This window comes from Rhinopithecus roxellana, chromosome 3 (genome assembly GCF_007565055.1).
Source record: "Rhinopithecus roxellana isolate Shanxi Qingling chromosome 3, ASM756505v1, whole genome shotgun sequence".
Lineage (NCBI taxonomy): Eukaryota > Metazoa > Chordata > Mammalia > Primates > Cercopithecidae > Rhinopithecus > Rhinopithecus roxellana.
This window is the reverse complement of record NC_044551.1, coordinates 107,205,426-107,219,519: the sequence shown is the minus strand read 5'-3', so window position 1 is coordinate 107,219,519 and position 14,094 is coordinate 107,205,426. Positions and strand designations below refer to the sequence as shown.

General features: G+C 36.5%; 1 protein-coding gene across 1 annotated transcript in view; it reads right to left on the bottom strand.

The window, feature by feature from the left end:
* Window positions 1-547: 547 nt before the first annotated feature.
* DTWD2 (DTW domain containing 2) overlaps window positions 548-14,094 on the bottom strand; it is a 167,126-nt gene continuing 153,579 nt past the window's right edge. The window contains exons 5-6 of the mRNA XM_030926685.1: window positions 8,255-8,383; window positions 548-1,050 (exon numbers count right to left, since the gene is read on the bottom strand). Coding sequence (XP_030782545.1) covers window positions 880-1,050; window positions 8,255-8,383 — 300 coding nt within the window. The 3' untranslated portion in view covers window positions 548-879. The remainder of the gene's footprint in view (window positions 1,051-8,254; window positions 8,384-14,094) is intronic.

Below are 14,094 nucleotides of genomic sequence, written 5' to 3'. Positions count from 1 at the left end.
ACATGTCTCTTATTCCATACAAAATCTCAGTAAATATTTTTCCATGAAGCAGGAGGAATTTTTTCTCTCAGATTGAAAGTTTTTGCCCATTAAAAATGTTATCTTAAATAGCCCTAAAGAAATATGTTCCGAAAATAACAGTCGTATCATATTCCACTTATTATTTTCCATATGAAAACATCAATAAAATAAGTTTACCAAAGTCAATCAGCCTGTTCAATGAACACTGAAAAATACAAATTTATCCAGAGTGATTACAAATGAAAATGTGTGCTATTTCAAAATTACATGCACCTCTTTAAAAATCAGGGCAATGAATAGAGCACTTAAATCATATTAGCTGAGTTCAAATTTAGCCCCTAAATAATACTTAAAGTTTCCTTATTCCTTTATACTATTTTACAAAATAATAAAACTTGGTAATTATATTTTCTTTTGCTACTTACTTCAAACTATAAAGTTAGGACTGCAAACCAGTGTAGGTATCTTATATTATTGGTCTACACCTAATTATGTGTAAACACTAATGGAAACAACACCGTTCCAATCCACTACAACAATTTCCTTCTATTTTACGATTAAGAATTTCTAACCCATCTCAACAACGAATCACATTTTAATTTTGGGTTTGAAAACATGTATTAGAGGCACATTTTTAAAAACAAGTACAACATGAAATCCTGCTTTTCAGTGAGCCAGTGAATTTTTGTTTATTTGTTTTTATGAATATTTGGTTTGCTTCCTTCTTCTGGGTAAGATTAGTATGCAATTCTCATTCTTCTTTAGCAAGTCAAAAACCTACAGACCTAAACTATATGAAAACTTAACTTGGTATTGTTAGATGAAGACAGGTAAGCTAGCACCAAAAGAATAACTGTACTAAATTTTAACACTATTCATTAACAATTCCATTTTCCTGAGTTTGCGTTTGTTCTTTGGCATTGGTTTAGGATATAATCCATTTTTCAGAAGGTGTTCCTTGCTGAGGCGAATTTGGGCACCATGCTGAAGTTGAAAAGAGCATAAAGCTTGAAGAGGGCGAAGCAAAGTCTGTTAAGAAAAAAAAAGACACTAAAAAAGTGTCTATGACAAATCATGATATTCTATCTACATTTTTCATTGACAAATAGGAGTCATTATGTTTCTTTTATTATGATTGGCTTTTAACTATGAGAAACAGTAGGCACTCTGATAAATATGTAATTATTTCTAGATGAATAATATCTTTAAAATTCATACCTTAATATCACACTAAGGAATTTTAGTAAAAAGATACAAATACTGATTTTCCACATAGGTAATAAAGTCTGATATTAGTTTTATACATTAACTTATTCAAACACCAGGAAAAATTGTTGCCATTATAACTGAATCTGTAACAAGCAGACTAAACGAGACATTTAAATACAAAGATTAGTATATCAAACAGTCAATTCAGTTTCTATGACAAATTAATGCAAGCTTACTGACACCTGATAACAATTAGATGATGGTAGCAATGGGTAAACAGTTTGCTATTTCTCTCACATTAGTGTCATGGGCCACATACAAGTTAGATACCCAGGTTTTGGTGCATTTGAAATCATTCTAACAATATCTGAACCTGTCTAAATTCAAATACCTATAGGCCAGCCATGTAACAGAAACAAGTAAACTGGGTGGATCTTTATAAGCCAACTGAGAATAGTGGTGGTTGTAATACAACTGGAGTATATGCTCTACCTAAAATTATTCAAATTAAAAAATTAAAAAAATAACAACACTATGCAAGTGTTTTAAACATATTTTGGGTGAGATTCCTTCCTTGGGCCTGAGACCCCTGATGTAGATGTTTTCAAAAATATAGCAAAAACAATTGAACAGATTGTTACAGGATCACAAAAGAAACAAAGAAAAAACTGATAGATTGATAAACTACAAAAAAATTCACAATGTCTACATGAAAACTTATTAACCCACAAAGAAAACCCCATGTGAATTAACAACTGCAGTAAGGGTTCTCTTACACGTGGCCAAATATCATTTCCAACTATAATATACACTCTCACATCTGTAATCCCAGCATTCTGGTAGGCTGATGCACAACATAAGTGATAGAAAAGGGGCTAATTAGCTTTAATTTATAATGAACTCTTAAAAATTGTGATAGTCACTAGTAGTTGCTTCTTCGTATTCATTTTCTCCCTTATTAAAATAATTCAAATTATATTCAAGGTAGCAATGTGTCCAGCTACTAATATTACATTGACTAATGACCCAATCTATCCAAGAAGATGTAACTAGAAGTCCTGGGATGGGGCTCCTAGAGATACTCTTTAAAGGGGACAAACTTAGCAGGCATAGGTTTTTGTCCTTTTTTCCTGCCTAGAAAATGACTGAAGGTAGGACAAGCATCATATGACTCCTAGACAATAAACATGAAGATTAAAGCCAAATACATAAGATGATAGAAAGAAAAGAAAACTTGTCCCTGAAGTCTTTTTCAAGCTGCATTCCCAGTCAGGACTGTTCACCTCAGCATTTCTGATTTACAGGAGAAAAAGAAAACCCCACGTGAATTAACCACTGCAGTAAGGGCTCTCTTACATGCAGGCAAATACAATTCCTTACTGTAATATACACCCTCACATCTGTAATCCCAGCATTTTGGGAGGCTGATGCAGGAGGATTCCTTGAGCCCAGGAGTTTGAGACCAGCCTAGGCAACATGGCAAGACCCTGTTTCTAAAAAAAAAGAAAAAAAAAATAGCCAGACATGGTGGTATGCACCTGTGGTCCCAGCTACTTGGGAGGCTGAGGCAGGAGGTCAAGGCGGCAGTGGACCATGATCATGCCACTGCACTCCAGCCTTGGTGGCAGAATAAGAAACTTTCTTCTTCTTTTTTTTGAGATGGAGTCTCACGCTGTCACCCAGGCTGGAGTGCAGTGGCATGATCTCAGCTCACTGCAACCTCTGCCTCCTGGATTCAAGTGATTCTTCCGCCTCAGCCTCCCAAGTAGCTGGGACTACAGGCATGCGCTACCATACCCAGCTAATTTTTGTATTTTTAGTAGAGACAGGGTTTCAACATATTAGCCAGGCTGGTCTCGAACTCCTGACCTCCTGATCCGCCTGCCTCAGCCTCCCAAAGTGCTGGGATTACAGGTGTCAGCCACTGCACCCAGTCCAGAATGAGAAACCAAAGAAAAGAAATAAAAAGAAGGAAAAGAAAAGGGAAAGAGAAGAAAAAAAGGAGGGAGGGAAGAAAGGAGGGATGGAGAAAGAGAAAGAAAGAAAAAAGGTAAACATCTTGGAAAGGCTCTGCACAATATTATTGTAGAAAACTCCTTAGGCATGTTCTCATAATTTATTTTAAAGCGGAAAACAAGAGAAGGAATGCTAAAATAACAATATATGACTTTACATACTTTACAGAGTCAGCACAGTGGACTGATTGGATTCTGAAACATCGTACCTAGGAAACATACCTAGGACTACATACAGACCAAGACAACTGAAGATTCTATTAATATTTTATTACATTTATTAGATTCTTGTATAGAGAAGAACACTCATATTCTTATGGTCAATAGATTCCAACTTTTACATCCTGAAGATAAGATTCATCAATTTACTGAGGTAATGAAGAGAATGAATTCTGGAAACAGGCAGATCTGAATCAGATCCCCACTCCATCTCTGTTGGTACTCCCTACAGCTGTTCACAAACAGCCCAGACCTCCTTCTTGAGACATAAGCAGATTGGCATTTTCTATCCCTTTTTAAAGTTAGGCACAGCCATATCACTTGCTTTGGTTAATGAAATGTGAGTACAACTAATATGTGTCACCTTAGGGCAGAAGCATTAAAAGTGGTATAGGATTCACCACCTTCCTTGCCCCTTCCTTGATGAAAGTGGGATGAATTATCTAGATAGTTCCTCCATCAGGATGGATGCCTGGGTGACTGCAATGAGCAGAGGTCCTCAGGGTAATCCCACTGGACAAACAGCATGAGAGATGCATAAACTTTTGTCATCTTACGCGATTTCAACTTTAGAGCTTTAAAGTTGTAGCCTATCCTAGTAAATCCTTTTTGCTGCATGTGAAAAGTGACAGTTTTCAAGGAACCATTACTTCCAACCGCTGGTATTGGGTACAGTCAAAACATTCAGGCTATAGAAGAGGTTCTGCCACATCTATCTTTAAAAATTCCTATGATAAAACTTCACAAGTAGAGAAGGTTCTGTAATAAAAATGATCCCTAAGCTAAAGGCTTCCAAGGTATGAAAAGTCCTGTAAATACTGCAGTAGCTAATGAAAGCCACCACCTTTTAGTTCAGACTTTCTTTTGCCAATCTACAGGCAAAAATTAGAGAGGAAAAGAAGGGCAAAAGGATTAACTCTTTTTGAGTGCCTGTGCTGACAACTGTGGCGATTACTCATTATTACCTCAGTTCTTGAAATACTATGAGGTAACTATTTGTATATTACAGATAAGAACACAAGTACAAAGAAATTATGTGGGCTGCCCACTTGCAAAAAGTGATGATAACAAGTTGTAATTCAAAACTACTTCAAAGTCCACATCATGCTACTTTCCTGTAGCCATACTTTCAGGTGCTTGAAAAACTGCTCTAGAATAGAGTGAGGATGAGACAACAGACTAACAAAGCTATTCTGTGCCAAATTCTTTATTTTGAGGAGCCCTGCCTCTATAGAATAAAGCCAAGTGAAAATTGACTCTTCTCTGGTGGGCACAGTAGCTGAGGCCTGAAATTCCAACATTTTGGCCGGCCAAGGCAGGTGGATCACTTAAATCCCCTAGGAGTGCAAGACCAATCTGGGCAACATGAGACTCCCCCCGCCTCTCCCATCTCTATAAAAAATACAAAAATTAGCTGGGCATGGTGGCATGCACCTGTAGTCCCAGCTACTTGGGAGGCTGAGGTGGGAAGATCGCTTACACCCAGGAGGCAGAAGGTGTGGTGAATCAAGATCATGCCACTGCACTCCAGCCTGGGTGACAGAGCAAGACTCTGTTGGAAAAGAAAAAGAAAAGCAAAGCAAATTGAAGCAAAGAGAAGAGGAAAAAGAAAAAGAAAATGTCCTATTCTCCCCCACCAGCTTAAGGTTTTATTAGAATGCCCCTGATAAAACATTATTGGGAAAAAGTGTGTGTCATCACTTTCCTCCCCAGGAGGGAAAGAAAACCCCTATGTTCAGGGCAGACTGATACTGCATTTCACAAAGATGCTAATTTATTATCGTAACTAGATGCTAATTTTTTTCTTGTAACCAGCTTTGAAAAGGCTGGATGTGCGATTCCCCTGCTAAGAAAACAGCTTTTACTATAAACTGTGGCTGGAGGCAATTTTTGCCATCTGTAATAATAAGTAACTTGAGATGTTTCATTATGTATTTCTTCTGTTCATGCTCCCACCATGTTATCAGTACCTCCCAAATCACAGGTCTGACTGTCAAACATCCTTTTTCTACTCCTGGCCACTGCAGTACAATGACTCCTGGCAACCAAAGCAAGCAGAATGAGGGTTCTAATACCTCACTATTACTTTGGGACTTTATGTTTAATTTTATCTACAGACAACAATAACAAAAGCTGAAGAGATAATGGGTCCTGTCACCATTCCGTTGTCTTCAACTTTGCCTTTTGTTACATATTACACTCAGAATGTATTTTGCAAGTCTCAAGTTGTCACAATAAGGATTCCTTTTTTGGTTTTTTTTTTTAAGAGATCATATCACAAAGCACAATCTAGCAAGATTCAAGTCAGCCTGTGGCTTTATGTCATCAACAAATGCCTTGGGTTATATAAAACAACAGAATTAATGAAAGAATGAAAAAATGCTGATGAAGAAGAGGCCCTAAAACAACATGAAGAAAGTTGTCCTAAATATACAATGTTATACCATTTTTTCAAAAACTTCCTTATCAGTTAACTTTGAAAGAATTCATTCTAATACTTTGTAGAGTCTAGAACATTTGTAAAATAAAGCCCAAAACATTTTTAGCTAATAGGGTTCCTAATAAAATAGTACATTAATTTTTAAATTTATTTTTTTGTACAAGTAGATGGTACATTAATTACCATCAAAATATTATAAAACTGGAGAGAAGGGAGGACTAGGAGAATTAGTAGTAGTAGTAGTACAAACCCTTTCCTTAACTGCAACCCTATTATTGTACAACTGCTATTACCATAACCAGCACCATTACTAACATTAAAGGTTACATTTAGGATTGTAGTAAAGATCCACTTCCAATTGTGGGAATAAGAGATATAAGTCCATAGAGAATTCTTTCCAGAACCCAAAAGGAGAGAAAAGTAAGCTTTAAATCTATAGCTAAGGAATATATTCTTCCCTCAAAATTTGAACTTTCAATGGGTCCTTGTTTGGTCTGATGTTGTCTGATCCTAGAGTTTTACATTAACAAAAAAGAAAATGCAGAGACTGTAGAGAAAGCAAGTTGAAAAAACAGCACTGGGTTACATAACTCTATTAAGACACCTGTGAAGAGCATGTATGTATATATATTTGCTTAAGAATATACAGAGATGATAGTAAATAAACAAAACAGAAAGATACGTATGGAGTATATAAAGTACTATGTTCATGGCTAGGGACATGGGAGTAGGTGACATGGTTAGAGATGGAAAAGTGTCTGAGAACACTCCCTGCTCATTTAAAGTAAGAATCTATGGTCCTTCATGAATTTTTTTTCAAAGGCAGAGAAAGTGAAATTGCCTAGACCCAAAACAAAGTCTAAGACTCAAACACACACACACACACACACACACACACACACACACACACGAAAAGCCTACTTCTTTCAAAAGAAAAAAAAAGTCTCCAGCTCTGACATTTTCCACAGTTTAAGGTAGAGGAGAGGAAAAAAGTAATTCAATGCCTGCTTATAACATTCTTTTTTTTTTTTTTTGAGACGGAGTCTTGCTCTGTTGCCCAGGCTGGAGTGCAGTGGTGCAATCTCGGCTCACTGCAAGCTCCGCCTCCTGGGTTCACACCATTCTCCTGCCTCAGCCTCCCAAGTAGCTGGGGCTACAGGCGCCCGACACCACGCCTGGCTAATTTTTTGTATTTTTAGTAGAGACGGGGTTTCACCATGTTAGCCAGGATGGTCTCGATCTGTTGACCTCATCATCCACCTGCCTCGGCCTCCCAAAGTGCTGGGATTACAGGCATGAGCCACTGCGCCTGGCCATGCCTGCTTCTAATATTCTTTAACACTCCTAGCTTTTGATATCTTTTTGTTCTCTTTAGGATTAATATCTTGGTAGCTAATACATTTACTCTGAACTGAGCTTTCATCTGTTATTGAAATTTCCTTCGTGCTTAAGGCATACTCATAACTGTAACCATAATGGATAATGAGAAAGAAAGAAGGCAAGAAAGAGTACCTCACGTGTGTGTGTACATGCGTGTGTGCATCCATGTGTTTATGCAGTGTTTTGAAGGCGGAGTTATAAATCCCATTTATTTGTGCTTATTACCCTCTGACTTTCTTATTGAGTTGTATTTATCAAAACTTTTCAATAATTAAAAAACCATAACAATTTAGGTTTCATTTCGCTATTTTTTCTTTTGCTACAAATGCTAAGTTTCTTATATGTTCCAAAAGACTAAGATGTTAGTAAGCACACTGAAACATTATTCTTTGCTGATGATTATTAATTTTATATGAAATCATCATGCTTTCATAGAAATTAAAATAATTGCAGGTTATAATGTTTTCATATTTTCTACGCTTTTTATTTCAAGAAAAATGTCTTTTTTACATTCTAAGCAAAGTTAATATGAGAAACAGAAAGTTAGTATACATCCTCAAATAACGGCACCGATGCAAAAATTAAAATGTTGCTATAGAATGTTCTTTTAACTAAAAAGAAGAAAAGGCTGAGCACAAGAGAACACAAAATACCAAAAAGAGAAGAGAAAACACCAAAAGAAAAATCTAGCCAAAAAACTATTTAATGTTGTGCTACTTAACTGTAATTTAGCATATTACAAATTATGTTTGCACAGCTTAGTATGAATATTTAAATAATGCAATCTGGAATACTAAACTAACACAGAAAAACACCAGAGGGGAAAGAAGGTTATAAAAGTACATAAATTTCTAAAACAGAAGATTCTACTTGTCACATGAGTTACAAATTTAACAAGCATGTCTAAATCTTCTATGTAAAATCCAAGAAAACTCCCACTTTCAAAAACTATAACCTTCCAAAGACGTACCTCTTGTATGTAATTATTTTTCTCCAAGATGGAAAGAGCAACAGCTGCACACTCCAGTGTAGAAAGACATCTATTAGTCGGTTGCATCCGAATTACATACTGACTAGAAATGCTAGTTTTTAACTGCACCTGAAATCAAACACAAAATAGAATGTAATTTTTGTTTTAAATTTAAAGTTATAAAGTCTGTGTTTTAAATACTAATTACTTTCCTTCCAAAACTGCCAGCAGCTTAGAAGTATTAAATGTATCAACATCTTTTATGTATAACATCCTTTTGTTATTACTGTTAAACGGTAGAAGCAAGAAGATAGCTATACAGAAGAAGACATATCCACAATATATACAAACTCCTACAAATCCAGGGTAAAAAGACTAATAATCCCCTTGCAGTAAAGAGTGAATATACACTTCACAAAAGAAGTTATAAGAATAGCAGATAGGTACATAAAAAAGTGTTCAACATAATCTAACGTAAATTAAAACCACAATGGGGTAACATTTCACACTCAGTAGAGTAGCTAAAATCAAAAAGGCTACAAGGCTACAGTAACCAAAAGAGCAGGTACTAGTATTAAAACAGATATATAAACCAATGAAACAGAACAGAGGCCTTAGAAGTAACGCCACACATCTACAAGCATCTGATCTTTGACAAACCCGACACAAACAAGCAACACCTATTTAATAAATGGTGTTGGGAAACTGGCTAGCCATATGCAGAAAATTGAAACTGGACGCCTTTCTTACACCTTACAAAAATTAACTCAAAATGGATTAAAGACTTAAGCATAAAACCTAAAACCATAAAAACCCTAGAAGCAAACCCAGGCAATATCATTCAGGACACAGGCATGGGCAGACTTTATGACTAAAACACCAAAGCAATGGCAACAAAAGCCAAAATTGACAAATGGGATCTAATTAAACTAAAGAGCTTCTGCCCAGCAAATGAAACTACCATCAGAGTGAACAGGCAACCTACAAAATAGGAGAAAATTTTTGCAATCTATCCATCTGACAAAGGGCTAATATCCAGAATTTACAAGGAACTTAAACAAATTTACAAGAAAAAAGCAAACAACCCCATCAAAAAGTGGGCAAAGGCTATGAACAGACACTTCTCAAAAGTACATTTATGTGGCCAACAAACATGAAAAAAATCTCATCATCACTGGTCATTAGAGAAATACAAATCAAAACCACAATGAGATACCATCTCATGCCAGTTAGAATGGTGATCATTAAAAAGTCAGGAAACAACATATACTGGAGAGGATGTGGAGAAATAGGAACACTTTTACACTGTTGGTGGGAGTGTAAATTAGTTCAACCATTGTGGAAGACAGTGTGGCAATTCCTCAAGGATCTAGAACCAGAAACACCATTTGACCCAGCAATCCCAATACTGGGTATATACCCAAAGGATTATAAATCATTCTACTATAAAGATGCATGCACACATATGTTTATTGCAGCATTATTCACAATAGCAAAGACTTGAAACCAACCCAAATGCCTATCAATGACAGACTGGATAAAGAAAATGTGGCATATATACACCCTGGAATACTATGCAGCCATAAAAAGGATGAGTTCATGTCCTTTGCAGGGACATGGATGAAGCTGGAAACCATCATTCTCAGCAAACTAACACAGGAACAGAAAACCAAACACCACATGTTCTCAGTTGTAAGTGGGAGTTGTACAATGAGAATACATGAACACAGGGAGGGGAACATCACACACCGGGGCCTGTTGGGGGGTGTGGGGGCTAGGAGAGGGATAGCATTAGGAGAAATACCTAATGTAGATGATGGGTTGAGCAAACCACCATGGCACATGCATACCTATGTAACAAACTTGCAAGTTCTGTACATGTATCCCAGAACTTAAAGTATAATAATAAAAAAATAAAATAAAATAAAATAAATACATAAATAATGGGGAAAGAACTCCCTATTCAATAAATGGTGCTGGGATAACTGGTTTGCCATATGCAGAATAACGAAACTGGACCTCTACATATCACCATACACAAAAATTAATTCAAGATGGCCAGGTGGGATGGCTCACACCTATAATCCTAGCACTTTGGGAAGCCAAGGCTGGCAGATCTCTTGAGGCCAGGAGTTTGAGACCAGCCTGGCCCATATGGTGAAACCCTGTCTCTACTAAAAATACAAAGAAAAAAAAAATTGCCAGGCGTGGTGGCATGCACCTATAATCCCAGCTACTTGGGAGCCTAAGGCAGGAGAATCACTTGAACTCTGGAGGCAGAGGTTGCAGTGAGTCAAGATGGCACCACTGCCCTCCAGACTGGGTGACAGAGCCAGATGCCACCTCAAAAAAAAAAAAAAAATTCAAAATGGATTAGACTTAAATGTAAGGCCAAGGACTACAGAAATCCTAGAAGAAAACCTAGGAAATACCCTCTGGATATCAACTTTGGCAAAGAATTTATTACTAAGTCCTCAAAAGCAACTGCTACAAAAGCGAGAGTTGGCAAGTGGAATCTAATTAAACTAAAAAGCTTCTGCACAGAAAAAGAAACTATCAACACAGCAATCCGAAAACCTACAGAATGGGTGAAATTATTAGCAAACTATGCATCCAAACAAATATCCAGAATCTACAAGGGGCTTAAACAAATTTCAAGCAAAAAACAAAGAACCCCATTAAAATGTGGTCAAAGGATGTGAAAATACATTTTTCAAAAGAGGACATACATGTGGCCAACAAGCAGATGAAAAGATGCTCAGTATCATTAATCATTAGAGAAATGCAAATCAAAACCACAATGAGGCTGCATGCAGTGGCTCAGGCCTATAATTCCAGCACTTTCAGAGGCTGAGGTGGGTGGATCACCTGAGGCTGGGAGTTGAAGAACAGCCTGGCCAACATGGTGAAACCCATTCTCTACTAAAAATACAAAAATTAACTGGGCATGGTGGTACACATCTGTGGAGAATCACTTGAACCCGAGAGGCAGAGACTGCAGTGAGCCAAGATTGTGCCACTGCACTCCAACGTGGGCAACAGAGTGAGACCCTGTATCAAAAAAAAAAAAAAGAAAGAAAGAAAAGAAAAGAAAAAAAAAAAAACCACAATGAGATACCATCTCACACAAGTCAGAAGGGCTATTATGAAAAGGTCAAAAAATAGCAGATGCTGGCAAGAGGTTATGGAGAAGAGGGAATGTTTATATAACACTGCTTGTGGGAATGTAAATTAATTCAGCCACTGTGGAAAGCGTTGTGGTATTTCTCCAAGAAATTAAAACTGAACTATCAATTGACCCAGAAATTCCATTACTGGATATATATATATATCTCTCTAAAGGAATATAAATTGTTCTACCATAATGACACAGGTACTCGTAGATTGACTGCAGCACTATTCACAACAGCAAAGGCACAGATCAACCATGATGGATTCAGTAAAGAAAACGTGGTACATATACACCGTGGAACACTATGCATTCATCATTAAAAAAAATGAAATCATGCCTTTGCAGCAACATGGATGCAGCCGGAGGCCATTATCCTATGCGAATTAACGCAGGAACAGAAAACCAAACCACATGTTCTCATCTGTAAGTGAGAGTTAAGTACTGGGTACACATGGGTATAAACACAGGAACACAGACACTGGAGACTACTAGAGAGAGGAGAGAGGGAGTGGGGCAAGTGCTAAAAACCTAACTATCAGGTATTATGCTCACTACCTGGGTGACAGTATCATTCATACCCTAAACCTCAGCATCACAGAATATACCTATGCAACAAACCTGCACATGTACCCCCGATCTAAAACACAAGTTTGAAATTATTTTTTTAAGTCAAAAAATAACAGATGTTGGCAGGGCTGAAGAGAAAAGGAGATGCTTATACACTGTTGGTGGGAATGTAAATTAGTTCAGCCACTGTAGAAATTAGTTTAGAGATTTCTCAAAGGAATGAAAATAGAACCACCATTCAACCCAGAAATCCCATTACTGGCTATATACACAAAGGAAAAGAAATCATTCTACCAAAAAGATACATGCTCTCATATGTTCACTGCAGCCCTATTCATAATAGCAAAGACATGGAATCAACCTAGATGCCCATATTGGTGGACTGGATAAAGAAAATGTGGTACATTTGCATTATGGAATACTACACAGCCATAAAAAGAATGAAATCATGTCCTTTGCAGCAACGTGGATGCAGCTGGAGGCCATTATCCTAAGCAAATTAACACAGAAAATGAAAATCAAATACTGCATGTTCTCTCTTGTAAGTGGGAGCTAAACACTGTGTACACACAGACATAAAGATAGGAACCAGAGACACAGCAGGGAGGACGGCAAGGATTCAACAACTATGTATTGGGTACTATGCTCACTACCTAGGTGACCCCAAACCTAAATGTCAGGCAATATACCCTTGTAACAAACCTGCACATGTACCCTCTGAATCTACAAAGTTAAAAAATTCTAATACTTAAATTTAGGGGGTTTTGTGACTTTACTGGGGAAGAAGATGTGGGGATAAGGAGTGGAGAAAGGGAGTATTTAAAAAGGTTAAGGATTTGTGTCTGAATTCCAGCTTACAAAGTTGATAAACAACTACTTTAATCAATTATTAACTTTTAGCTGGAAAATTTTAAATTGGTTAACAAGTATTATTAGTCATAATTTGTATCTCTGGAGGAACTTTGGTAAGTTTATAAAGTGGAGGTAGCTCACTTACAGCATACAAATATTACAAGAATTACAAATTTAGACATTTTTTCACATTATGAAAAATGGAATACATTTCCATTTAACCCGAGAAATCTATAAAAACTGCTTAGACTTTTGATCCAAATAAGAACTGTGTTTAATTTATAAAATATGCCATGCTTATCTAATCCTTTCCTAGGACTAGTAAAAGGATTGCTTTCTTTTATTCTATGCAACTCTAATTTTAATAATGCAAAATCTGAAAATCTTATGTCAAAATATTGTCATTAATTTCTCTGAGGATACAGGAAAAATTCAACCAGAGCAAAACTTAGCATGTTATTGAAATCTACATCAAGAATATAAATACATTATGTTTTCCAAACATTATGCCTTAAAGTGACATTTTAGAGCGCTCATTTAGAAAATATTCTAAAGAGAATATGCAATTTTTTAAATTATATAGTCATAAAGAAAAGATGTTAAAAAGACCTTTTCTACAACCATTATATTTGTCTAATCACATAAACACAAAAGCAAACACACAAAAAAACATCAAAATGGAGATTTATTTATTCTCTCATAAAAATGGAGATATACCACAATCTTCAAGGTAGTCAACTTAAGAAATAGGTATAAACTTGATACTATGGGAAGCTAGTGTTTCTTTATCAATTACATCATTCATATGTTTCTAAAATATTTCACATTCTATATAAAGTTACACTTTTTTAAAGATTTTAAATTAATCATAGAAATATGGATTTAAAAATCCTATAATTTATATTTTTGTTCCTTTAAAATTAAAATGTTGACTGGGCACAGTGGCTCACACCTGTAATCTCAGCAACAGGAGGCCAAGGTGGGAAGAGTTTGAGACTAGCCTGGGCAACAAGCCAGTGCCCAGGTGTTAGCCATGGTTAGCCAAGCGTGGTGGCATGTGCCTGTAGTCCCAGTTACTCGGGAGTCTGTGGCAAGAGGATCACCTGCGCCTGGGAGGTTGAGGCTCCAGTGAGCCATGACTGTGCCACCGCACTCCAGCCTAGATGACAGAGCAAAACTCTGTCTTAAAAAATATAATAATAATAATTTTTTGACCTATAACCAAGTATAAATACGTAATTATAAGAAG